This window comes from Sceloporus occidentalis, unplaced genomic scaffold, assembly GCF_023333645.1.
Source record: "Sceloporus occidentalis isolate IW3139 unplaced genomic scaffold, rSceOcc1.0.p SCAF_10, whole genome shotgun sequence".
In the NCBI taxonomy this organism is placed as follows: Eukaryota; Metazoa; Chordata; class Lepidosauria; order Squamata; family Phrynosomatidae; genus Sceloporus; species Sceloporus occidentalis.
This window is the reverse complement of record NW_028316990.1, coordinates 38,087,376-38,113,937: the sequence shown is the minus strand read 5'-3', so window position 1 is coordinate 38,113,937 and position 26,562 is coordinate 38,087,376. Positions and strand designations below refer to the sequence as shown.

Sequence of the window (26,562 nt, the reverse complement as noted above, 5' to 3'; positions counted from 1 at the left end):
CTTTTTCAAGCTGTTTACCATTGCTTTTACTTCCATGCCACCCTGAGATCTTAGGATATAGGGCGGGATATAAAGATTTAAAGAGAGAAAGGATTTTTAATCCCTTGTGTGCCACCCAAAGGGCTTTCAGCTAGAGGACAGTGGTGTTTGGTTGGGGGCTTTTCCATGCATTAAATAAAATGACAATGTCTTCTATTTCCCCCTCTTAACAGAGATTCCTAGTACCTTCCGACCAGCAGGAGCTCCTTCTCGCTGGCCCCCGTCCGCACCTTCCTCCAGATGTCCATCGTGAAGAGCGCACTGCTGCTGTTGAAGATGGACGTCAAGGAGGACATCAGGGCCGCCATCATAACCGCAATCATTAAACCCCGCAGGCCTGGAGAAGATAAAGCCACAGAATGCCACTGGTCAATGACAATGTGCAAAGCTACAAAAGGCCACTGGTCAGCAACAGTGTTCAAAGCCACAGAAGGCCACTGGTCAATGACAACATGCAAAGTCACAGAAGGCCACTGGTCAGCAACAGCGTGCGAAGCCATAGAAGGCCACTGGTCAATGACAATGTACAAAGCTACAGAAGGCCACTGGTCAATGACAACATGCAAAAGCACTTAAGGCCACCAGTCAATGACAATGTGGAAAACCACTTAAGGACACTGGCCAGTGACAATGTGCAAAGCTACAGAAGGCCACTGGTCAATGCCAACATGCAGAGCCACAGAAAGCCATGGGTCGAAGACAACGTGCAAAACCACAGAAAGCCATGGGTCAATGACAATGTGCCAAGCCACAGAAGGCCACCAGTCAACAAAGCACAAAGCCTACAAATCCCAGGATCCCTACAGCACTGAGCCATGGCAGCTCAAGTGGTGTCAAACTGGATTTATTTCTGCAATGTGGATGCAGCCAAGGAGTGGGATCCAACCTCCAAAATAGGCCTCACCATCTTAGATACCTTCTTTGAAGTTCAGACCAGAACCCAAATCGGACTCACCATCCTATCCATGACCTGTTGCTGCAAATATGGAACTATATAAAACATAGCAACAGGGCAAGAACTGGGCCAAGGTAAATCCATATTTCCCCACGTTCTCCCAAGAGTTTTGATCGAATACGTGACTTTTATTGCTGTTGACCATGAAAATCTGTTCCTAGCCTTTGGCTCCCAGCTGGGAGTTTTATAGACGGCGGTGTTGTTTTAACCGCTTTGCATCTTGTTTGGCTTCCCTTAAAAAAAGTGCCGCTGTTGCTTTTGGCTTGTTTTAATGGTCTCCGAATTGACTTTGACCGGCGTTGTTGCATTGTGACACTGCAAGCGGATGCCTCGAAATGTTCAGGAGAGGTGAGATAAACATTGATCAAACCAGCCAGCTGTATAATTTAATGGATCCAAGGCACCTTCCTCTGTTTCCAAAAAGATTTTTGCCTCCGTCGCTTTCGCCTGGGACTCCTTGACATCCAGAGCAGATTAAATCAGATGAAAGGAGGTTTATATGACCTTTGAAGGCTTATAAACCACCCTTTAACCATCGTCTTTTCCTGTTTCCTTTCACTCTCAGATTTATGTAATTGTGGATAAATGCCTCCTACTGTGTTCCCTCCAAGTGGAATCTCACCGCCAAGATTGATGCCAAAATAAACAGGTTAGCCTTAAAAGTCTGCAACGCGGCTTTGTTTTGGGTGCATCTGCGCTGCAGAAACGATGCAACTTGACACCACTTTAACTGCCATGGATAGATCCTGTGCAACCCTGGGATGCGTAGTTTGCTGTGGAAACAGAGCTCTTTGGCAGGGAAGGCTAGATATCCAACCAAACTGCAAATCCATGGCATTAATGGTGAATCTACATGGTAGAAATAACGCAGCATGACTACCAAGGTGCCATCCTATGCAATCCTGGGATGCGTAGTTTGCTGTTGCACAAGCGCTGAAGGCTAAATATCCCACGAAACTGGAAATCCCGGGTTCCCATAGCATCAAGTGGCGTCAAACTGCATTGTTCCTACAGTGTGGATGCACCCTCAATGCCATGGAGCCTTTGGGTTTGTAGTTTTGGGGGATCTTGGTGCCAAAGCAAACTACACCTCTCATTTTTGGGGGGCTACCAAGCAAAATTGGAAAAGGAGGAGCCCGCAAGGGTTGAAGATGTGACCCAGGTTATGGAGGATGAAGAAAGTGCACCGCAACCCAGTCCGACTTACCGCTAGGCATGAGGTCCATCACCAGTTTTGGGTAAGCAATGTTGGAGCATCCCACTTCAGAGCCACAGACCCGGGCGCACTCCGCGGGCTCAACGCAGCCGACTTCGTCTGAAACCGACAGAAAGGAAGGAGAATACGGTCATCCAGACATTGTTGTTTTCGTAGCACAACTACGCAAATAATCTCTTAAAAGCAATGCATACGTGGAAATCCAAATAAAATCAACATAAAAGTTGCTGCTCAAATCACATCCAGCTAATGACCATGATGGTCGGGGGATTCTGGGATTGGCAATCCAAAAGAGGGTTGTGGGAACGCACACTTTGTTGAGCCCTGTATTAAACGGAACCTCCATATGCAAAGACAGTCTACCTTTAAGCAGTGAAGAAAGCTGCAACCTTCATGCCCTGGAGGGTGACGTTGGGTCAGTGGCAAAAGGGGATGGTGGGCTAGGCAGTCCTGCGGGGCCTGATCCAGCAACGCTCCTTTCATTTATCAAAGTCAAAAGAGAAGAACAGCAGCCGCAATTTAAAGGGTGGAGCTGGAGAAACGTCTGGCTCCAGATTTCTTCCATTGCTCCCAGGCAGAGGATTCTTGGTGCCATTAACTAATAGCCATTGCAACGTAAATCAATCAGAGTCAGAGTCTGCACTGCAGCAAGAAAGCAGTTTGACACCGCTTTAACTTTCAGTGGCTTGGAATACTTTGATTTGTACCAAACTACAAACTCCAGGATCCCATAGGATGGAGCCGCAGAAATTAAAGTGCTTTGACTACCACGGTTCCATTGTACAACTGCAACTTCTATTAGCCACGGGGGGGGGGGGGATTCTGGGAGTTGTAGTCTTTAAAAAGTAACTTTCCCCATGCCAGCCTGAAGGTTGAAACCAACTAGCAGAGCATGCAAAAGTTCCTCTTTTTGGGGGGAATTGCAATCTCTATTGAAAATGCTGATTCCAAGGTGGCTTTCCAAAAAAAGTTCCATTTCCTATACAGCCAGCCCTCCTTATCCACAGATTTTTTATCCACGGATTCAAGCATCCACGGCTTGAAAATATGTTAAAACTATACAAACTTCCATAGGCAAACCTTGATTTTGCCCTTTTATACAAGGGGTACTATTTTACTCTTCCATCATAATGGATGGGACTGGAGCATCCAGGGATTTTGGCATCCAAGGGATCCTGGGACCAAACCCCAGCGGATACCAAGGGCCCACTGTATATATAAAAACTGGTCAGTTGGCTATTGGCAAATGTAGTTTTTAAAAAGGAATGTTTCCAAGCCTCTGTTTACTAAGGAGTCGGCCCTATTGCCCCCAGCAGGACTTAACACCAAAGTCAACAATTCCCATAAACCCTCTGCCTATCTTCCTAAAGCAAACATGACCCGGGTTCCAAAGGTGCAGAGGAGCAGAGGATCAAAACAAAACCCGGCTCCATTAACATCACAGTCCTGGTGCAAATGCACTTGCAAAACACACCCAGCACACACTTTACACCTGGCAACCCTCAAGTCCAGCTGGGCCCACTATAGGACTCCCTCCCGTCTCTGGCATGAGGCGGCCGCCTCAAGACCCGGCCTCCCGAGGCTGAGTCAGTTTCCTGCTTTCCACGCCTGTTTGCCACATCTCCACAGAGCATGCAGGCGAAAGCATGGGCGCATTGCGTTGCATTGCCTTTTGCAAAGCGAAGGAGTTAATGGGGCAGGTAGGGACAGGCCTTGCCAAAGGCGGGCCAGCGCATGTGACTGCAGGTAGGGCAGGGAGGAGCAAATTATGACCCAGCTTGTTCCCTTTTTTTCCTCTCTTTCTTTTTTCCCTTCCCTCCTTCGCTCACACTCTCTCTCTCCATTGCATTTCTGGCAGGGAACCGGCAAAAACATCCTCCGAGGAATCCAGCTTTGCGGGAGCAGAAATCATTTGAAAAATTCCAGAAGAACTGGACTTAGCCAAGGAATCCTCCCTTGAATCCTCTTCCCAGAAACTTTGGATTTGGAAAACCACAAAAGAGCAAAAGTCTCGGTTCCATCCGCTCCGGTTTTTGCTCCATTCCAGCGCGTTCCGTAATGTATTTATCGTTTTCTTATGGAGATTTCGAAAGGAAAAGGTAGAGGCGAAAGCCGACCGTCGGACGGCTGGCGGAAAAGGATTGCAGAAGGCTGGGGGGTTCTGATGTGAATTTTCGTAGGGCTCTGGATACTTCTCTCGGTCGCTTCTCAACTGTGTGCGAAAATTCGGGGAGAGAGAAATTAACCTGCGCAAACCCTTTTTTCCATCCCAGCTTTGCTTTATTATTATAATTATTATAATTAATATTATTATTATTAACACGGAGATGAGGTGACAAATAAAACCGAGAGACTCATTGCGACATTTTTTAAGAGCTGGCGGATTCTGATTCATATTTATATTTTGCAAGGACCGAAAGCGTCGACAAGGGAACCGTGAAAGGGCTCAAATAGAAACCTTACTAGCTGCTAGTTGTTCGACTCAGGGATACTCTAAATTATTACTTTCAACAACTCTCTCCTTTTGTATTTATTATCGGTGGACACTTTTTCTGTGTGTGTGTTATTATATAGAGATAGATATAGATATAAAATAATAGTAACTAGAGACAGCCATGGCTTTTTCTCAAGTCCAGTGTTTGGACGACAGTCATGTCAACTGGCGGTCCAGCGAATCCAAACCCGAATTCTTCTACAGCGAAGAGCAGAGGTTGGCGCTGGAAGCCTTGGTGTCCAAAGGCCCGGAGGCCTACTACGAGGTCCTCAAGAAAGAGAACATCCGGGACTTTTTGTCTGAGTTGGAGCTCAAAAAGATCCTGGATAACCTGGAAACGTATGACCCCAGTTTGGAATATATTCGCCACGGAGAGGAACGCCTCGACCCCGATAGCCAAGACAGAGAAGCAGGACCGGTGCCTTCTCTGGAGTATTGGCCAGAGAAGTCTGACCGATCCATCCCGCAACTGGACTTAGGGTGGCCGGAGACCATCGCTTACCGTGGGGTGACCCGAGCCACCGTCTACATGCAGCCCCCCATTGACTACCAACCGCACATCAAGGAGGTTGTCCGGAAGATGATCTTCCAAGCCCAGAAGGTGAGAGATGTGCCCTTTTGTTGGGTGTATTTTGGGCAGGTGGAAGGGATCCCATGGAGACCCACTGGGTGACTAAGTCCCAGGATGGCCATGGCTAAGCCCCTATGAAGAAACATGCCCATGATAAGGTCTCCATAGGGTCATCATAAGTTGGAAACGACTTGAATTGAGCTCACACTTTTTACCTAACCAGCCCACGGTCTTCTCCAGAGCTTTGTCTGGAGGAGGATGACGCATAAGGCAAGCCTGGTCTCTTCTGGGATGAGCTCATTGCCTCTTTTCCTTTCTTGCCGAGAGCCGAACTTGGGAGCAGATCTCTCCTTTCTGGCATTGATCCAACCAATCTCCTCCCAAAGAGATAAGGCAAGGAAGAGCAGATGGAAGGATGGATGGTGGAAAGGGACAGGGAGAGGGATGGAAAGTGGATGGTTAGAGAGAGTTTGGTCCACCTCTGGTCTGTTCTATCCTGGTTTTTTGGTGACAGTTGGTCATCATACGTCACCAAAAGGAAGCGGATGGAGAAGCAGTGAGACTCTCATCCTTGTCTTGTTGCAACAGAAGGAATAGTCTCTATCATTCATTTCAGGAAAATGGGTTTCCTGACAGTCAGGGATGTCTGTTAAGAAGGTTAATAGAGCATTGACATTTGTGCAGCTTTCTCCATAATATCTGAACATGCCAAACTGCTCTGGGTTGTCCATGTTGGCCATATAAAGTACAGTAACTTCCAAAATCCACAACTCAGTGATACCTTTAATCGGACAGCCAAAATGCACAAAATACATGATGCAAGCTTTTGAAGATTTGGTAACAGATGTTCGACCATAGCATACGTTGCTGCCTTGGAGGGTGCTGGAGTCTCTTCCTTTGGAGGTTTTTAAAAAGAGCCTGGATGGCCATCTGTCAGGGATGCTTTGACTGTGTATTCCTGCATGGCAGGGGGTTAGGTTGGATGGCCTTTGGGGGTCCCATCCAATTCTTGGATTTTATGATTCTATGATTTTTCTGCACAGAGAAACACGTGGCGTTTTTGTCCTCCCACGTGGAAAATATGTTCCCACCCCACTCTGGAGAGACCAGGGTTCGAATCCCAGCTCAGCCATGTAAACCCACTGGGTGACCTTGGGCAATAAGTCACACTCTCTCAGCCTCAGAGGAGGGCAATGGCAACCCCCCCTGAAAAAACATGCCGTGAAAACCCTATGATAGGGTCTCCTTAGGGTCGCCATAAGTCGGAAACGACTTGAAGGCACACAACAACAACAACAACAACAAAATGGACTCTCTTTCAATGGAGATCTTTAAGCAGAGAGTGGTAGCCACTTGCCAGTCCTCAGGGATGCTTTAGCTATGGATTTCTACCCTCACCAAGAGGTTAGACTGGATGACCCTTGGGGTCCCCTTCCTTAGATGACCCTTGGGGTCCATTCCATTCCTCTGGATGACCCTTGGGGTCCCTTCCAATTCTAGGAGCTGGTTGTTCATAGATTCCTAGCCTGAATCTCAGTAGTGAAAACAGATTCCAGATTTAAACACATTTACAATGAAACCATCCTTTCCTATTGTTCCGCCTGGGTCTCTGGTTGCAGTCACAGGTACGCAGAAACGTAAGCAGGAAAAAAATCCAATGTATTCCATTTTGAAAGGCCGAAAGGGGGGAGAATGGGCCAGCGTCTCCCTCTCGGATGTTTGCCCGCTTGGTGCGGAGCCGGAGAGAGTCACTGTGGTTCATTTGGCCTCAGGCAACTCCTTGCAATCTCAGTTTCCCATCTGTAAAATGGGAGCAAGAGTGACCTACTTCTCAGGCTGTTGCAAGACCAGGCAAGATGAAGAAGCGCTGCTCATTAAAAGCCTTACATAAATCATAAACAACCATTTTCAATCCTGCAGGAAAACATTTCCTGAGAAAGAGAGTCCTCTTGAGCGAAAACTGCGCTGGGGTCGCAATGCCAAACACGGTTGCGGAAAGTCCCACAACGTTCCGCTTAAAAACACCATTCAGTCCCAGCTTTTGTGCATCGGTTTCACGGTGGATCCAAACAACGATCGTGTGGCCGGAACAGTGGTCCTCAAACTATGGTTCTCCAGATGTTTTAGACCGGTTTCCAGAATACCCAGCTCTTGGCCAAGCTGTAGGGGACTTCTGGGAGTCAAAGGCTGCATCTACACAGCAGAAATAAAGCAGTTTGACACCACTTTAACTGCCGTATCTCACTAGTATGGCGTTCTGAGTGTAGTAGTTTGAGCATTGGACTATGATTCTGGAGAGCAGGGTTCGATTCCTGCTCAGAATTGAAACCCACTGGGTAACTTTGGGCAAGTCGCACTCTCTCAGCTTCAGAGGGAAGCAATGGCAAACTCTCTCTGAACAACTCTTGCCAAGAAAACCTAAGGTTTCTTTAGGGTTGGCCTAAGTTGGAACCAACTTGCATGCATGCAAGAGCTATTTAGCCTTCCTTGCCAGTGTCCCACCAGACTACAAATCCCAGGATTCCACAGCACTGAGCCGTGGAAGTTTAAAGTGGTGCCAAGCTGCTTCATTTCTTCAGTGCGGCCGCATCTCCAGTCCAAAACCTTTGGAGGACTAAAGCTTGAGAAGCACTGGGCAAGAGTCATGTTTCTCCTGAATCCTTCCGCAGATATTATGGTTGACAGATGGAGAGATAGATGCCAGCAACAGCGGTTCCCAAACGTTGGTCCTTCAGATGTTTGGGACTTCAGCTCCCAGAATTCCTGACTCCGGGGGCGGATGAGATTGCATGCCTTGGTGCAAACATTACACAGAATGAGTTGTGGGTCCATTTGCACCGTCAGCGTCAGCATCCTGTAGTGTAACCCTTCCATTCATTTTGGGCATTCCCCGGATGCAAGAGGAATCATCAGCATTAGTCACGAGGGATCTGTCAAACTCCATGTCCAAAGGAAGTCTACCTCCGGATGCCAACTTCCAAGGAGCAACAACAAGAGTTGGAAATTTGTGCGTCGGATGGAGGCTTCTCAAACCATGGAGGCATTAGGGACGCTGGAGCAATTCGAACCTGGGGCCAGTCAACCCACTCCAATCTTTATCCTGAACTTTAAGGGTCTTGAACCTAATCCAAATAGGTTTGAATTCTCTTACTCAAAAGGTCCATCAGTGGAAGCTTCTTCTCCATCACATACTATCCAGACATCTTGAAAATGTTCCTAGTTGCAGATTTTGCACTGCTTTGGACCCTATCAGTTCTATAATTCTGCATTTCGATAAAATTAAATAAGTATCCTAGTTGTTTTTGCCTACCGCCAAGTAATATTTGCTTTAAAAAGAAGGAAACCCCCTCTTATCATTGCACAGAGAAATCGGTTATGACGACAACAGAGCCTAGATATCCGGCCCCCATTTCTCCTCCGCCGGACGGCTTGAGCGGGAACGACCCTTGACCGCGCCAAAGATCAGAAAAAGATTGGACTGAGCTAAATACATTACGCTGTTTAGAAGAAGAATAAAGTGACACCAGAACATACACAAGGGCAAAGGTCTCCAAAGATAGCATCCTTCCGTGGAAAAAGAGATCATCTCTAATCAGGAAGGAATTTCTAATCCTTTGCATAAGAGTTGTGTAGTCCAGGCTTGGATTCAGAGACAGGAGGAGTCTGTCCTCCGTATCCACAGATTATTGAGCCACGGATTCAAGCATCCATGGCTTTACAATATTTAGATATCTATATAAATTCCAAAAAGCAAACCTTGATTTTTCCATTTTATATAAAGGACACTCTCTTACTATGCCATTGTACTTAATGGGACCTGAGCATCCACAGATTTTGGTAATCACAAATTGTCCTGAGTCTAAACCCCGGCAGATACTAAGGACGACTTGTGGATGCCAAAATCCGTGGATGCTCAAGACCCATTAAATATGTTGCAATGACCATGGATTAGCTCCAAGAATTCATCCTAGAGAATGAGGACATAGAAATAGTCAAAAGAGTTCCCATACTTTGGGTCAAATGTTGGTCGGAACGGCGACTGCGGTCAAGAAACTAGAAGACTGGGAATGACAGCCATGAAAGAACTGGACAAGATCCTAAAGTGCCAAGATATACTGTATATACTCATGTATAAGTCTAGAAATTTAGGTTAAAAAACTGACCCCAAAAAACTGAGTCAATTTATCCATGGGTTGATGTAAGTAATGTATTTTAATGCATACATACATACATACGTACATACACACACACACATCTGGAGGACCAAAGTCTGGGAACCACAGTGCTGGACCAAGGTAAACTCTGGCTGCTAGATTATAGCTTCAGCTTGGATGTCAGTGAATGGGGAGGATGGGAGTTGTAGTCCCAAACCCACTTCCACGTCTGGTCTATAGAGTTTACCTTGGTCTATGCCGCCATGCATCCGAAAGGGAGCATTCTCTTGGCATCTTATAAACCAAAAAAAGGCAACATCCCAAATAGATGCTTTGCATTTCGTCTTTCTCTGTCTCTTTCTGGCATCGTCAGTTCATTTTCTTCTCTCTCATCCCCAAAAATAAACAATACTGCAAGCCTTGGTAAAATAATTACAGGGCGCAAAGCGTTTGGGAGCCGGGAGATGAAAAAGACGGGGAGAACAAACAGGCGTTGTGGGTTGTTGCAGGCTTTGCTTTGTTCTCACCTGTGGCTTCCCTGGCAAGGAACCATTCCTATCTATAATGTGTGTGTTTTTAATGGATGCTCATACAGCTTGAGTCTCCCTTATTCCCAAATCCAAAATATCCCAAGACCCCAAATCCCAAATACTTCTGGTGCCAAGTGCTTCGGATAAGGGAGAACCAAGCAATTTTGGACATTTTATGGGCCTCGGTTTAAGAAAAGGGAACACGCAGCCCTTGGCATGACTAGTTCCTTTCTTCTAAATGTTCTGCAAACAACCTGGAAGGCATCTCACCTTCAGCCACATTAAAAAAGGCTTTTTCTAAACCCCTAATCCACCGAAAAATGCAGGACGGCAGCATACTCTAAATGCTCAGCCATCGAGTGGAGATGAATGCAAGGAAGACAAGAGGAGCGTTGGAATCTGTCCCTGGAGCAGACCGGCTGCAACCAGGAGGAAGGAGTGCAGAGCCTGGGAAACTGGGGTTGCTTGTGTGTTTGTGAGAAACACCAAGGAATGTGCAGCAGGGCAGAAAAGAGCCAGGCCTTTAGCAATGATCCAGTCGGTGGGGAGCAATAACTTCGGTGGCATCCGCACCGCAGGAATAACCCACTTTGAAACCCCTTTAACTGCAATAGAACCATGCCATGATGGGTTTTGGGATTTGTAGCTTGTTGTGGCACCAGAGCTCTCTGACAGAGACGGCTAAAGGTCTCACATACAACTACAATTCCCAAGAATCCCACAACAAGCAACTGTACACACACACACACACACACACACACACACACACACACACTATATATATATATATATATATATATATATATATACATACACACACACACTATATATATATATATACACACACACACACACACACATACATACATATACATACATACACACACAGAAACTATATATATATATATACACACACATATACACAATATATATATATACACATACATACATATACACACAATATACACACACACATATATACATACATACACACAGAAACTATATATACACATATACATATATATATTTACATAGACACACAGAAACAATACACACACACATACTGTACACAGACACACACAAATATACACAGACTGTACTCAACTTTATACACATTTGCATTGTTAAACCATACATTATGACTGGAAGTTATGCGGAAAGTGCGCACTCCATCTGAGGTCAGTGCGCAGATTCTTTTTTAATGGCCTTTGATGCAAATATCTTTCCCTTTCTCTCTTTCTTTCACTCCAATTGCAAAGCTCACAGAGCTCTGAACACTTTCCACTTTTGCCGGAGGGGAATTTTTAAAACTCCCTGACTCTGAAAGGGAATGGAAGTGGAACTGGCAAAGCCTCTTTCAAAGATGGCTTTGGGGACTTGCACAAAGGCAGACATAGCGAGCAAACACCCAGAAAGAGCATTGCAACACCTAGAAGCCAAGACTTGCAAACAAACAGAGCTGCCTTACTTAGCAAACTCAAGTTGCTGTTGACCTAACTGGGTTTGCTCAGCGTTTGCCTCCCCAAAAGGAACTTTTCTAAGATCTGAATGTGTCTTTATTTATGTGCCGTCAAGTCCCCTATCGACCCATGGCAACCCCATGAATTTTGTAGGGTTTTCTTCAACAGAGGTGGTTTTGCAAGTACCTTCCTCTGAAATACAGCCTCCAGCACCTGGTATTAGTTAGTGGTCTCCCATCTACATAATAACCAGGGCTGGCCCTGCTTAGCTTCCAAGATCAGATAGGGTCTGGTGCATTTCAGGTATTCACTGGAGACAATCTTATCAGCCTCATGACCAGTTAAAGTTGATAGTCCCATCCTGTTTGTCGAACCCGAACCCTTTGAACGTTGCTGACTGCTCCCTCCATCTTGTGGCGGAGCATTCCATAGTTTAACTATGCGCAATTGTGCTACACAGAGGCTACCAATTATTATTCCGGATGACTATAAAGATGATTAAAGGGCTGTGAGTTGAGGCTCCCAAAGTATGTCAGGAGAAAGACGATACAATCTGCAGGTCTGCGTTTAGCAGCGTGGCTTTGTAATGTTTCTATGCAATGCATTCAGGCCTTTTGCCGCGTGCCTCGGTTTCCCAATTGGTCCCAGGTAGGTCAGTCTCCCGCAGAAAGGAAGCAATGCCAAGTTAATGAGCCATTCATTTATAGGGCGCCTTTCATTATCTGGGAATCAAAGGCCCTGGGTGCGAGATAATCGGGATGATTCAAAACCACGAGAAGAGAGGGAGGCACAATAAAAAGTCTCCACACATGATCCATCCTAAGTTATGCCTCCACAAGGTCCGGGATGCTGGCGATGCTTACTCCCAAGTAAATGAGCCTAGCTTTGTGGGCAGTGGCATGTCTAGCGTTGGTGCAGAGCCATGGCACTGAAGAAGGCAGAAGGGGTATGTGCCGTTGCCCCTTCTTGTCTGGTGCGTTGGTTCTCTTGTTTGAGACGTGGCATCGGAGGAAGCGGAAAGGGCATGTGCCCTTGCCCCTCTTTCTCTGGTGCTTTGGCTCCCTTGTTCGAGAGAGACACGGCACGGAGAAGTTGGAAAGGCATGCACCCGTGCCCCTTCTTCTTTTCCAGGGGTTTGGATCTCTCATCCAAGTAAGCGACGGCACCAGAGAAGGCAGAAGGTACATGCGCCCTTGCCCCTTCTTCTCAGGTGCATTGGCTCCCTTGTCCGAACAAGACTTGGCACCAGGGAAGGCAGAAGGGGCACACATGCTTGCCTCTTCTTCTCTGGTGTCTTGGCTTTCTCACCCGCACAATCCCTTGCACCAGAGAAGGTGGAAGGGGCATGCACCTGTGCCCCTTCTTCTTTGGTGCCTTTGCTCCCTTGTTTTAGACACAGCACTAGAAAAGAGGCATGCACCCTTGCCCCTCATTCTCTGGTGCCTCGGTACTTTCATCCAAGTGAGACACAGCATCAGAGAAGGCAAACGGTCACGCAGCCTTGCCCATTTTTCTCTGGAGCCTTGGCTCCCGCGTCCAAGAGAGTGAAGGGAAGGCCCATCTGGGTGTCATACCCTCCTTTGAGTTGGCACCTAGTGCGGTTCATACTCTCCGCACACCCTTAGTGACACCGCTGAGGATTAAATGGAGTGAGAGAGGCAAACCACAGGTGTCCCCATGCTTTCCACATAGGAATAGTAGTATAAATAGGGATGGAGCCACCAGGTTCGTCCAACAGGGCTGGTCCTATGCTGTGCCCACTAAACCAAGCCTCCCCACTCAATAGCAGTCTACCTCCACATACCAAACTCCAGGACAAGGGTTTGAAACATCTGACCCTGGAAGTACCTGGAAGCAGCTTTTGTCCTGAAACCCAGCCAGCTTCATCCTTCCTTTGGAAAGGAGGCTATATAGATCCAAACATGAAGCCCACCCTAAAACAAACTCTCATAACCTTCCTCCCCCAAAAATGATAAGCTAGGGAAAAGATGGCATAAGGGTGGGCAATAGTGGCAGGCCCATGGGCCATTATAGGACCACAGAGACTGGCAAAGAAATGCCCCAAAATCCACTTCTGGCATTGAAAAACAGGCATCCTTGATATTAAATAGCCCAAGTGGGATGCATTGTGTGTATGTGTTCCTTCAGTTTCCCTGTTGACTTATGGCAACCCCATGCATTTTTCATTGGGTTTTCTTAGGCAAGGAAGACTCAGAGCTGGTTTTCCCAGTTCCTTCCTCTGGAATAGAGCCTTATGGCGCCTGGCTTTCATTGGCAGTCTCCCATTTAATGCTCTATATCCCCTAATGGTCCTGTTCTTCCCCCTCCGCAGGTTGTGGCTGTGGTCATGGACATGTTCACCGATGTGGACATCTTCAAGGACCTCCTGGATGCTGGGTTCAAGCGGAAAGTGGCCATCTACATCATTGTGGACGAGTCCAACCTGAAATATTTCCTCCAGATGTGCGAGCGAGCCCAGATGCATGGCGGGCACCTAAAGGTAAGGCTGGCCTGTGGCATTTCAAAAGCAAATACATCTCTTGTAGCATCAGTTGCTTTCTCTTTTTTTGCAAGCCAGGGTGTCACCGGCGTCTCAGAACCGACATGTATTCATTATATGCCGAGGCGCTTTGCATGCATTATCCCAGCCAAACCTTAAAATAAGCCTGGGAGGTTGGCTGGAAGAACGCATCTGTGGCACCGGAGGAGAGGAAGCATGCCCTGGATGCCAGCAATTTCTCCGTTTCTAGGCCTCATGAACCAGGATGACCAGATGTCATAACTGCAAAGGAGGGCAAGGCATTCCCAATCATTGGTCCTCCATTTGCTTTGGACTTAAGTTCCCATAAGTCCTGACTGTTGGACAAGTTGGCTGGGGTTTCTGAGATCTGGTGTCCAAAACAAATGGACCAAGGTTTGGGAACTACTGACCTACAGGGCATGGCATTTGCCCCTCCACCCCAATGCCCCAAAGAAGTGATGGAGGGCATCAAATGGTATCCAAATGGGATGCAGGGGCAATTCCTCTCCCCTGCGCCAACCCTATCAAAACCCTCTTGTTTACGAAGACTCTTTCTCAGCCATTGTCTATCTCCCCTTCTTTGCAAACAGGTTTCGTCCAACTCTTCCTTGGCGCAATGTTTACTATGCCCCTGGGCAAAGCCTATGCTCAGATTGCAAAATAAAAACAGCCAAACCGAGGTTAAAGGGGCAAAAATACCTTCCTCCTTCCAAGTGCACTTCGGAGCCCAAAGGTGGATTGTTTATGATCCCCGGGGGTTAAAGTACAACCACAGGCTTAAAAAATGAAACCGCCTGAGTTTTGGCCTTTGGCCTTTTCTGTGTCAAACTCTCAGGTGTCACGGCGCATGGGATTGACTCATCGGCGGAGATCCTTAAACCGGTGCACTGAGTGATTTTGGATTACGACTCTGGAGACCAGGGTTTGAATCTCTTGTCAGCAAGGGCTGGGAGGATGCCCATCTCAAGAAGATTGCTAGCTATTAGAGAGGACCGTTTGCCAAATGATTCAGCCCTTTGCAGAAGTGGGCACCAGGTTATTCCAAAAACTTATGGGATGGCAATGCCTTCATTTTATGCCCCCTTCCCAGAATTGGGCAGCAAGGTTGCCATCTCTTGCACTGGGTAAACTTGGTCAAGCAGGTGCCAGGGTTCAATATACCAATATACTGGGAGGATGCCCAGCTCAAGAAGATTGCAAGCTATTGGAGAGAGTTGTTTGCCAAATGATTCAGCCCTTTGCAGAAGCGGAGATCAGGTCATTCCCTCCTCGCCACCCATCCGTCTTTGGGTGTTTGCTTCTGCTTTTCTTCCGATTGGCAGATTAAACAAACAGATCTTACTTAATGAAGGCGGTTGGAAGAGGAGGAAGCTGAGATATTATTGTTGTTATTATTATTATTATTATTATTAATTATTATAATAATAATTATTATTATTTCTCCCCCACTGCTGCAAATAGATGGCTACTTAGGTGTTTTTGCAATGGTTGCTTTTTTCCAGCTTGGCTGAGTGTTAAAAAGGAACATTAAAATTTAACATTTTAAGTGAGCCAGGTGCCAAATCTGGCTCTTTCTCTCTTAAGGGGAAATGCCTCAAAGTAGACACTGCCAGGAACGTCCTTCTTTGCCTTGACAAAAGGCACTGTCCCCTGGCTTTGCGTCATCTGTAGCCAGACAAAGGAAACAAACCATCACAACCTTCAAAGCCGGTGCCAAGCCCATCGGCCGGTCCACAGCCTCCCTTTATGACGCTTTTTGGAACAATGACGGGATTGTGGAACAACTGGCCCAAAGAAATACAGACTTGGGAACCTTGGAAAGGTTTGGCTGATGCCCCAGCTGCATCCTTTCCTGGGGAAGGCAGCTTAATAATAATAATAATAATAATAATAATAATAATAATAATAATAATATATTGCGATGCAAACTTTTAGGAAGGAATCTGGGTCTGCCATTGCCAGTTGAACGCTCCATCTGCGAAAATAAAAACTGTCAGCTTTGCTTTGCCATTGTCGGGACAAGCCTTAAGTGACTTTGCCAAAGGCTATAGATAGAATCGTTGGGAGAGAAAACCTCGCTCTGGATTTTCCCGTCCTTCCCGTCTTTTAAGAAAACCGTGTTTCCCAGACAGGATTTCTCAACCTCCAAATAGCCGGTTTTCTCATTTTGCACGCCCTCCGTTTTCGGAGGTGAGTGACGGATTTATGGGAGTTGCAATCCATCATGGCCCCCGCCTGCAAAACATGACAACCGGGTTGTGCTTTCCTTTATAAAGACTTCCCTTGGGGGGGGGAAGCTGCAAAGTCGTGGGTTCAAAACGCCGGAGGAAGGGAAACGTGGCTTAATTATTTAATAGCTCTTGTTCCAAAAGAAAATATATATATATTGCAGACAACTTAAATCTGACCACCTTTTGGCTCAAAGCACCATTTTGATCCGAAACTGTTGAATGACAAGAAAGTTCATTGCCTGGAGGAGAGACGCTTTTTCTCTTTTCTGTGCAAGAAATAAAACTAAATTAATTGCATTAAATTACATTGCCTTTGCTATCAGCTGCCTTGAGTTAGCAGAAAGTTTTTAAATGCTGTCACAGCCAGAAACAGGGAGGAATTGAGGCTTGAATCCTATGATAAACCCATTGGAGTTTATCACACCAAGGAGATCGGGTGTTTGTCCCATGAATATCCTGGGAAAATCACATAATGACGTGTAACGGTTTTACACAATGTCGAGCAAACCCTGCCGTTAAAGTGGTCACAAAGAGGCATCAATGCGCATCTGTTTACTTTCGGGATTTAAGCGACATCCATTTCCGATATCGCTTTATTTGTGCAATTGCATTTGCTAATCATTCATGCAATAACTTGCAAGTTCCGCTCCATTTGTGTGTGTGTGTGTGTATCTATATCTATATATATCTATATATCTATATATGGCTTATAAAGGTATCACTGTTTGGTGGATTTTTGTTTGAATAACAATTATATGTTAATCTTGGATTCGGCTGCCAAGACGCTGCGGTCGAGCCCCATTTACCCAAACTATAAACCCACGAAATGGATGCTGATGAAATGAGCATCCCCGCTTTCGCCATGGCTGGAAAAACTGGGTGGGAGGCAGCCAGCAGCCCATTAAAGCAGGAGATGAACAAGTTTGACCTGTCTTTGGAGAGGCTTAATTGTAATTCGCACCAGCGCTAAAAGTCAGCAGCTCACATTGCGGCAGTGTTGCGTCTAAATCCGAAATTTCAGGGAAGGAGCCAAGGGAAAAAGCACGTCTAAAACTGAGAGCCGTTGTGGTGCAATGTCCCAATTGTTAACTAGAATACTAAGATTTCTTCTGATGGGGTTTGCCTTTGCCTTCCTCTGAGGCTGAGAGAGTGTGACTTCCCCAGAGTTACCAAGAATTTCGCCTTGTGCAACTACAGATCCCAGGAATCAGTCGGACGGAGCCATGCCAGTCAAAGTGTTGTCAAACTGCACTATTTCTGCAATGTAGAAGCACCCGATGATGGTTATTATTCAGGGCTGAAGGGCAGGGTATAAATTAAATAAAAATAAATGATTATTGGAAATAATCGGATTTATATCCCACCGTTCCTGGAGACCAGGGTTCGAATCCTAGTTGGGCATGGGAACAGACCGGCCTTGTCCGAGTCACACTTTCTCAGCCTCGGAGGAAGGCAATGGCAAACCTCCCTGAACAAATCTTGCTTAGAAAACCATGGATACGTTCTCCTTCGGTTTTCCATGGAAGGACTTTCCATAAGTCGGGAATGAATTTTGCAAAAACTCCTTTTCCATTTGCTTCCTGGATACACTTCCTTTCTCATTCCTCTGCTTTTCTCTTGCTTCCGCAGAACCTCAGAGTCCGCACCACCGGAGGGACCGAGTTTTTCACCCGCTCAGCCACCAGGTTCAAGGGCGCTTTGGCTCAGAAGTTCATGTTTGTGGACGGCGACAAAGCCATGTGTGGATCCTACAGGTACAAAACGGGACAAAAAAACTCCCTTGCTCCCCCAAAGTTCAATAAAGAGCCCAGTGCAACCTGAAAGCTTGCGACGCCTCTTCCGCAGACGCTGAGCAAGCAGAGGAGAGGATTTGCACAAACTTCTTGGCTTTTTTGTGTTTCAATTTTATAGTGGGTTGTATCTGAAAGTAGATCTTTTAACACTCAACAAAAAACCTCTGTGCAACCCAAAAGCTTGCACTATCACAGCAGAGACTGCGCACAGCTGGCATTACTTTTGCAGCAGACATTAATCCAGGGAATGCAAGAATTCCTGTTTTTGGATTCCTCCTTTCTGCAAGATTATGTTTTTCCCATCAGAGCTGCTTGTTTTAGCCAAACTTTAACTCGTTTTTCATTGTACTTAACTTCAGTCAAAGGAATCATTTGTTAGGCTTAGAATAATGAGTGGTTTTATTTTTCTCTCTGCTCCAGCTTCACCTGGTCTGCCGCCCGAACCGACCGAAACGTCATTTCGGTCCTCTCTGGTCAAGTAGTGGAGGCCTTCGACAAGCAGTTCCAGGAATTGTACCTCTTGTCCCGAGGGGTCAGCTTGAAGTCCATCCCCATGGACGATGAACCTGAACCGGAGCCCCTGACCCTCCCGTCCATCGTGCCTGTGAACCAAGACAACCAAGCCATGGCCAAGAAAATGGTCAACCCCAAATATGCCTTGGTCAAGGCAAAGAGTGCTGAGCAGATCGTAAACGGCAAGGCCAGCAGCGACAAGAACCTCACCGGACGGCAAAGAGTGGAGGCCAAGGGCAAAGCCATTCCGGAAGGCCGGGTGTCCGAGCGTCCAAGCGAGGTCCTAGAAATGGTTCCCCCCATCCATCCAGGGCTCTTGAACTTGGAGAAGGCCAACATGTTCGATTACTTGCCCACTTGGGTTGAGCCCGACCCGGAACCCGGGAGTGAAATCTTGGGCTACATCAACATCATCGACCCCAAGATCAAAAACATCCAGCTGTCCCAGATGAACCGGATCAAGGTATGCGACGTCTCCCAGGCCAACGCCCAACACAGGCAGATGCTCAAGCAGAAAGCGCAAGAAACCAAAAAGGGCCATGGCCACCATCCCACCCCTGCTTCTCCCCACCGGCCAGATGACCACAACCCCCCAACCCAAAACCAAGAGGCCCCGACCGAACTTATAGACAACCCCGCCAAAAAGGATGGAGGGAAACCGACGAACGGAGAAACCTTTGCTACTTTGGCCAACAGTCAACACTTGAAGCAACGCTTGGAAGGCCAAAGCCAAGACCAAACCGACCACAATGGTGCAACTCCTCCAATCCCAAAACCAAGGACAGTCCCTGTGACAGACTTGATCTCCCAAAAAAGCACCAAGGAAGACACAACCAGGGAAGAGGGTCACCAAACGCAGCAACTGGAAAGCAACGGATCCAACGCAGTCGGCAACGGAGAAGGAAGCCACGTTCCTGGGAACTGTCGCCAATTGAGCAGACAGGAGGCTGTGTCCGAAGACACGGTGGTCCATCCGGTCAACGGGGTGCAAGACGAGACAGAAGAAGGAGAAGACGAGGAGGACTTTGCAGTGTTCAGCAGTCAAGGGAGTTTGTCCAGCAGCTCCGCCAACCACAGCTACCTCCACTCCAACACATCCTCTGTCTCAGATGAGTATTTTGAGGCAAGGGATCACTCTGGACTTCTGCGGAGGACCAATTCGGACTTACTCCTCAATGGAGGCCTGGACCACCACCAGCCTCCTTTGCAGAGGAAGTTAAGTGAACCCCAAATGAGTCGGGGGACCTTTGTCAGTCCACTTGGTGGCCCTCAGCCCCTCTTGAACTTGGCTCTGGAAGAAGCCCGGCAGAGAAGGCGGAAGAGCGATGGCGTGGAGGAGTTGAGGTGCGTTTTGGGAAGGGGACGTAACCTGCATGCTTTACCCGACGGCTTCAATACCTGTCTGAGCAATGCTCCACAGGTAGGATGATCTGTTGTTAACTTTGTCTATGCAATAATGATTGATTCTGGTTTTCCTTTTTATGTGTCATAAAAAAGACCTAGGGCTTGCAAATCAGTGCAACCAAAGAGTCCACAAAAAGGTTTCACACACTGTATCCCTATTCATTTATTTTTCAAATGAGGTGAAACTTTCTTCCTAGGAACTATAAGCTGTTTCGGTTCCAGACACTTTAAATAAAAGCCAGGTGGCCAAATAATGTTTAAAAATTTGGCACCAAATGCAAAACAGAGATGGCAAAACAAAAATTTGCCAAGAGTATGCAGATGCAACAAGGTTAAAGCATAGTTCTGACAAACCAGCCCAATAGCATTCTTTACTGACAATACTAATGATTTTGGATATCTCACTCTTCACTTATTACTTGCAGCCAGAGCAAATTTTGACACCATTTCGGTAATATATATGTTGTCGCCGCCTGCTAATAACATGCCAATTTGCTCAAGAGGTGAATGATTTGTAAGGGAATGGAGAATATTACCCCGAAGGACTTTTGTCTTGGGGACATATATATACAGAGAGAGGGCATTTCCGAAGATAGTGTTGCCTAGTGTTGAAACGGCACATTTGGCCAGCCTCTTCCGACATTTTTGGTGCCGCTTTGGCTCGGCTCAATGGGTGCCTCACCCAAAGGTCTATCTCCCATGGATCGTGTCCTTTGTTGTGAGTAAGAACGCACATGAGGTTGACACAAGGAGATCTTCTAAGAGAAGGTGGCGCCCTGGTTAAAGCTCAGGCCGAATGATCTGGCCGCCGAAGGTGCTCCTTGGGCGGTTTCCAAAGCCACCAGCAGCCAAGGGCCGGCCGGCTTTTGCAAGGCTGGGGCGTGTGCCCACAAGACGCCTCTCCTTCCCATCCCTGCTGACAAAGCAGCGTCCCTCGCTCTGACGTGTCCAGGCTTTTTACTGGGTCAGGAGGAGAGGCCGGTTTCTGTTTTGCTTGCAAAGAGCTTCATAAAGGGAGACGGTTTCAAATGCCTCCGACAAAGGCGCCCGGCACCTTTGTTCCAAGGAATGCAAAGGCCGTTTCTCAAAACCATTAAAACCAAAAGCCATTTTAAAACCAGCATGTGTCTCACACCCTTCCAAGTGTCCTCATTTGGCAGGGACAGTCCCAGTGCATCCTCCGCCGTCCCACTTTCTCAGCTGCTTTTCAAATGCCCCAGTTTCCCTCTCCTCCTTTGTCCTTGGTTACTTCAATTGCAAACCCACCAATTTTCCCAGCTGGGTAATACTATTCCCAATTCATCCTCTGCCGTCCCACTTTCTCAGCTGCTTTTAAAATGGCCTGGTTTCCCTATCCTCCTTCTGCTTTCCCCCTTTCTCCTTAACTTATTTCTATTGCAAACCTACCAACGTTCCCAATTTGGCAGGAATATTCCCAATTCATCCTCTGCCGTCCCACTTTCTCAGCTGCTTTAAAAATGTCCCGGTTTCTCTCTCCTCCTCCCTCTTTTCCCACTTTATGCTTATTTCAATTCCTGCAAACTGAATTTAAAAGTGTTTTGCACTCAGTTAACTCAGAAAGGGGAGAGGAGAGGAGAGGGCAGAGTATTGCTCTTCCCAGTTGGCTCAGGCAAAAGCAAACAGCTGCAGCATCTCCTGGATTGTGCATTCTCCTTCATTAATAAATTTTTGTCATCATGACCACAATATGATACGACCACTTTTAATGGCCATAGTTCCATCCTACAGAAGCCTGGGATTTCTTGTTTGCTGTGGCCTCTACTGCAATTCCCAGAATTCCTCAGCATAGCGCCATGGCAGTTAAAGTGGGGTCCGACTGGATTATTTCTGCAGTGCGGATGCGGCCTAAAATGAGGCTTAATTTGAAACTGGCAACTAAAAAATGAGATTAAATGGAATTGTTTTCCAGCTCTGTCTCCGAGTGCTAGAAAGAAAATTAAAGTGTTGACTCCTCTGATATTCCTCTATAGAGATTTAACTCTCCTCTTACCTGGATACAGGATCCGGCTTATCATCCCTGGCATGATGATGAGGACCATGGGCAGCATTTTTAAATAGCTGGCAAGGATGGAGCCTCCCTTGGCATGGCTCAGGTTTCTTGCAGAGAGAGACCTTTGGACGATGACCTGAAAGGAAAGACAAGGTTACATGGGCTATTATTATTATTATTATTATTATTATTATTATTATTTATATACCCCTCTTTTCCCAGAACTGAGACCCAGAGCCACTCACAATATTAACAGATCAGGGAATTAGCTTCCACTTCGTCTTGCAAGTTTGGCTGCATCCAAACCAATTAAAAAGACCAGAAAGTCACTGGTTTTGTTCCTTTTTCCAGTTTTATTTTTGGAAGACCCGTGAACAACATTTTGTTTATCACCTAATATTTTCATTGATAATAATAATAACAAATGTATTTCTATCCTGCTTCTCCATAAGATCGAGGCGGCTTACATCATCAAAGCCATACAGTGCAATATAATAAATCCCACTATCCCTTTCCTTAAAAGAAATCCATCTAACATCAAAACTATAATACAATGCAGTACAATAAAATGCAATTAAAATCATTAAAATGTCACCCTCGCGTAAGAGGACGAAAGAGTTAAAAGACATATATCCTTAGTGATATATAAGATGGTTGAGTCAGGGAAAAGAAGAGGACAAACTGAAAAGGAAAGCCCTAGAGCCGTAATCGGAGCCTTTTGTTTGGGTCCCTGTTTGCCGATCAGGTGTGGTGCCTTAACACTTTCTGCATTGCAATCCAAATATTTGCAATTTTGCTCATTTGTTTCAACACGTCCAGAAGTCACTCTCTAAAAGGCGTTGATGCTCCAACCTCCGAGGGTCAGGCCAGAAAGATGTTTGCTTGTTGTCCTTGTGTGCCTTCAGATTACTTACGCCAAGCCTAAGGCCAACGTATCGGGTTTCTTGGAAAGGTGTTCCTCCAAAGGTTGCCGAGAGAGCATGACTTTCCCAGTGTCTCTCAGTGGCTTTTCATGGCTGAGCGGGATTCGAACACGGACCACCCAGAGTCCTGACCCAACGCTCTGAGATTTGCTATTGCATTCCTCTAAGTTCCCAGACTTTGCTCCTCCAAACGTTTTGGAGTTCAAAGTACTGGTTTTGACTTATAAACCTTGTTTGTGTTGAATGATATATGTGTGTTTAACCTGGTTTTAATTTTTGGAGGGTTTAATCTCATTTTAACTTTCGTAGCTTATGGTTTTTTAACTTGTTTTAAGCCACTTTAAGTCCCAGGGGAAAGGGCAGGATAGAAATAAATATAGCAACACCAACAACAACAAATTGAATTGCATGATTTTAATGGGCTTCTATTGATTTGAAACGACCGAATCTCTCTGTTTAGCTATTTTAGCTTCCAGGTTTGATTTGCTCTCAGATTTGGCATTTATTTATTTTGGCAGCCCAGAGTATATCTGCAGAACCTTCTTCCAGAATCACATTTACGATGAATTGATCTTTATTTCTGCCCGTTTTCTTCACTCTCCAGGTTGCGCAGAAACCCACAAACGCATGGATGATCCGGAGTTCGCAGTTCAAATTACGATTTTAAATTGTTCTGATATAATTTTAGAGACACAGAGCGAGAAACAAATATTTAAATAAGTAAATATCACTGGGCCGTGTAATGTGCGAAAGCCAGCACTTCCCATAAGCTATTTTTGCTCCATAGATATGGGTTTTTCAGTCTGTGACCATGTTCTAGAAGAGTTCATTCCTGATCTTTCGCCAACATCTGTGGATGGCATCTTCTCTGAAGATGGCGAAACGTCAGGAATAAACTCTTCTAGAACATGGCCACATAGACCCCAAAATCTATGGATGCTGGCCGTGAAAGCCTTCAACTTCATGTTTTTGCTCCGTTTCTCATCCGTTCTGCAGGGACCACAGTTGTTCTGCTACGGATCCAGGCTGCAAATGTCCCCAAGGAAAGGAAAAAGTGGGACCTCAGAAGGGAAAAGCTCAGAAGATAGCAAATTCCAACGGGCCAAAAACTTCACCCCAAACCCAGCTGGCCAGCCGTACTGGCAAAGCAAAACCTTCGCTTCCAGCAAAAACTCCCAACCGCGCCGTTTCTCCCAAGGATTCGGAACAGAGGCCCAGTCGCCAACCACCAGTAATGCCCTCTTCCCATTCCAAGAAAGCCAAAGGGCACCGGAAGAAATAAAGACCCCCTTGGGCATCCCTTTATCCAAACTCTCAGAGTCCAAACACCTAAAAAACAAGGCAAGCCAATGGTCCAGCGCCAAACGGCGGCCCCAGGGCTCCACCAGCCGCAAGGATCAATGAAGAGCCAGGAGAGTGACGTCTCCATTGGGACTTTTGGCTGCTTTTAAGAGAAACCCCTTTGCTTCGGAAAACCATGGAAAGGAGGTCTTTGTGCATTAGCCGAATGGGGATTTGGGGTCGGCTGCAAAGTTTCCTTTTACCTGGTCCGTGCACCAGTACCAGGTGGCCAAAACCGAGAGGCCGAAAGTCATGCCGGTCCAAGGGAGGTCGCCAGAGACGGGGTCTCGGAAAAGGCGCATGGCGTCAGGTCTTGGCAGGTGGCAGGTTGCGTTGGGGATGGTCTTCGACGGGATGGCTTTTAGGTAGGCCTCTTCCAGGTTGGAGTAGCCACCGATCTTGTGGAAAGCTAAGGAAGAAAGATAGGAGGACGGGGGGGGGAAAGTAAGCCAACGAAAAAGGGGTCAAGAAAGGATGCATTTGGGGGTTGTCAGGGCTCAGCCATGAGTCTCCAGTTTTAATCGATCATGTGCAGATGGGAGATAAAGGTGCAAATTCTCCATTTTTGAGGAGTTCTGGCAAGAGGGAAAGGATGCGTTGCAGTTTCCGGCTCAGCAAAGAGAAGGGCAGCTTGCTCCAATTTTCAAAGCTTAATTCGGTGGTTCCCAAACTTTGGTCCTCCAGATGTTTTGGACTTAAGCTACCCAAATCCCTTGCCAACTTGGTCAAGAATTGCAGCATCACAGATGCTGGCGAAACCTCAGGAATAAACTCTTCTAGAACATAGCCACATAGCATGAAAACCCCAGCCACAAAAGCCTTTGACTTCAGAGAGTTGGGAATTCTGGCAGCTGAAGTCCAAACCATCTGGAGGACCAAAGTTTGGGAATCGCTGGCTTCGTTCATTTATCCAAAGACATTTGTGCCATGCGCGAAGGCGATAGATAGGTCATCTATGCAACTAACCTGTGACGTGAAAAGGAATAATTCCCACATCCCCACAATACCCATTTCAGCTTGATCTGGGAACAGACTCTTTAGTTAAGATGTCTTTCCAAATTTGCAAACAGGAGAGAGAGAGTCTGTGTATTTGAATGAATGGGGAAGTATAAGCAACTGTGGTCAACGCTTAATGCATAGCGCTTAAAATGAGATTGCTAGAGGCCATCTCCAGCACTCGGGGTTTGGCTTGGAAACCCTAGGGCTTGGAACAAGCTTGAACTGATTCACAGAGTTGAAAGAGATCCCAAGGGTCATCCAGTCCAACCCCATTCTGCCATGCAGGAATACACAATCAAAGCATCCCCATTGACAGATGGCCACCCAACCTCTGTTTAAAAGCCTCCAAAGAAGGAGACTCCGACACTCTCCAAAACAACATCTTCCACTGTTGAACAGCTTTCTACTTTCAGGAGGTTCTTCCTAATGTAGAGGTGGGATCTCTTTTCCTATAGCTTCCATCCATTGCTCCACTGTGTCCTGTTCTCTGGAGCAGCAGAAAACAAGTTCACTCCATCCTCAATAGAACATCCTTTCAAATACTTAAACAGGGCTATCATATCACCTCTTAACCTTCTCTTCTCCAGGTTAAACAGACCCAGCTCCCTACTTTTCTTCTTAGGGCTTCATGGTTTCCAGACCCTTCACCATTTTGGATTAGGTGCAATCTCTTTTCCTGTATCTTACATCCATAGTTCCAGGTCCTATTCTCTGGAGCAGCAGAAAACAAGATTGCTCCATCCTCAATATGACACTCCTTCAAATATTTAAACAACGCTATCATATCACCTCTTAACCATCTCTTCTCCAGGCTAAACCTACCCAGCTCCCTAAGTCATTCTTCATAGGACATCATTTTCAGACCTTCCACCATTTTGGTGGCTCTCCTTTGGACACGCTCCAGCTTCTCAACATCCTTTTTGAATTGTAGTGCCCAGAACTGGACACAGTATTATTTCAAGGGATGCCTGACCAAAGCAGAACAGATGCCAGCTCTGGAGGACCGGCTGCTATTTTCTCATAGACTGCAGGGCTGGTGTTTTGTCTCCTTAAGGTCAAAAATCCCATACTGGTGCCCACATAGGGTTGCAAGATCTCAGGTCCTGGCCCTGATTTGCAAAAGGTGGCATTGTGTTGGCAATCTGGGCCACCATTCTGGCAACCTCAGTGTAAAACGAAATTAAAATGACACACCTCAAACACCCAGACATCATAAACCAGAACAGGAACGTGCTTTTCCATGCATTATTGCTCGTTTTTGCATGGTAAACCCACACAGATGGAAGAACTTGCAAAATATGAAAAGAAAACTGAGCTTTTAAGAAAGTAGATGCTGTTCAGCCTCCAGAGAAATTGTTTACAAAATGTAAAAAGTGAAAATAAAATTTCTACAATCCTGTCGATAAG

At 46.3% G+C, this 26,562-nt stretch overlaps 2 protein-coding genes across 4 annotated transcripts in view; one reads left to right on the top strand and one right to left on the bottom strand.

Annotated features, from left to right (window-relative positions):
• The window catches only part of LOC149306525 (sodium/mannose cotransporter SLC5A10-like), a 42,169-nt gene that overhangs the window by 6,991 nt on the left and 8,616 nt on the right, over window positions 1-26,562 (bottom strand). For both annotated transcript variants that reach the window (XM_089476766.1, XM_089476768.1), the window contains 4 exons: window positions 24,360-24,565; window positions 21,893-22,028; window positions 2,202-2,309; window positions 226-376 (listed from right to left, as the gene is read on the bottom strand). In XM_089476766.1, coding sequence (XP_089332892.1) covers window positions 226-376; window positions 2,202-2,309; window positions 21,893-22,028; window positions 24,360-24,565 — 601 coding nt within the window. The remainder of the gene's footprint in view (window positions 1-225; window positions 377-2,201; window positions 2,310-21,892; window positions 22,029-24,359; window positions 24,566-26,562) is intronic.
• On the top strand, window positions 4,826-26,548 carry LOC149306526 (scaffolding CK1 anchoring protein G-like). Of its 2 annotated transcripts, none has more exons than XM_089476764.1 (5): window positions 4,826-5,305; window positions 13,752-13,919; window positions 17,801-17,925; window positions 18,385-19,897; window positions 23,812-26,548. In XM_089476764.1, the coding sequence occupies exons 1-5, from the start codon at window positions 4,826-4,828 to the stop codon at window positions 24,217-24,219; spliced, it is 2,694 nt and encodes an 897-aa protein (XP_089332890.1). In that variant the 3' UTR covers window positions 24,220-26,548. The 2 variants fall into 2 exon arrangements, with proteins under 2 accessions (XP_089332890.1, XP_089332891.1); XM_089476765.1 differs by having other exon boundaries at window positions 18,385-19,821; window positions 23,812-24,156.

Coding starts and splice junctions, on each gene's coding strand:
- LOC149306526 (XM_089476764.1), top strand. CDS start 4,826: ATGGCTTTTTCTCAAGTCCAGTGTTTGGACGACAGTCATGTCAACTGG. Junction 13,920..17,800: donor TGCATGGCGGGCACCTAAAG/GTAAGGCTGGCC, acceptor TTGCTTCCGCAG/AACCTCAGAGTCCGCACCAC. Junction 19,898..23,811: donor GTCTGAGCAATGCTCCACAG/GTAGGATGATCT, acceptor TCCGTTCTGCAG/GGACCACAGTTGTTCTGCTA.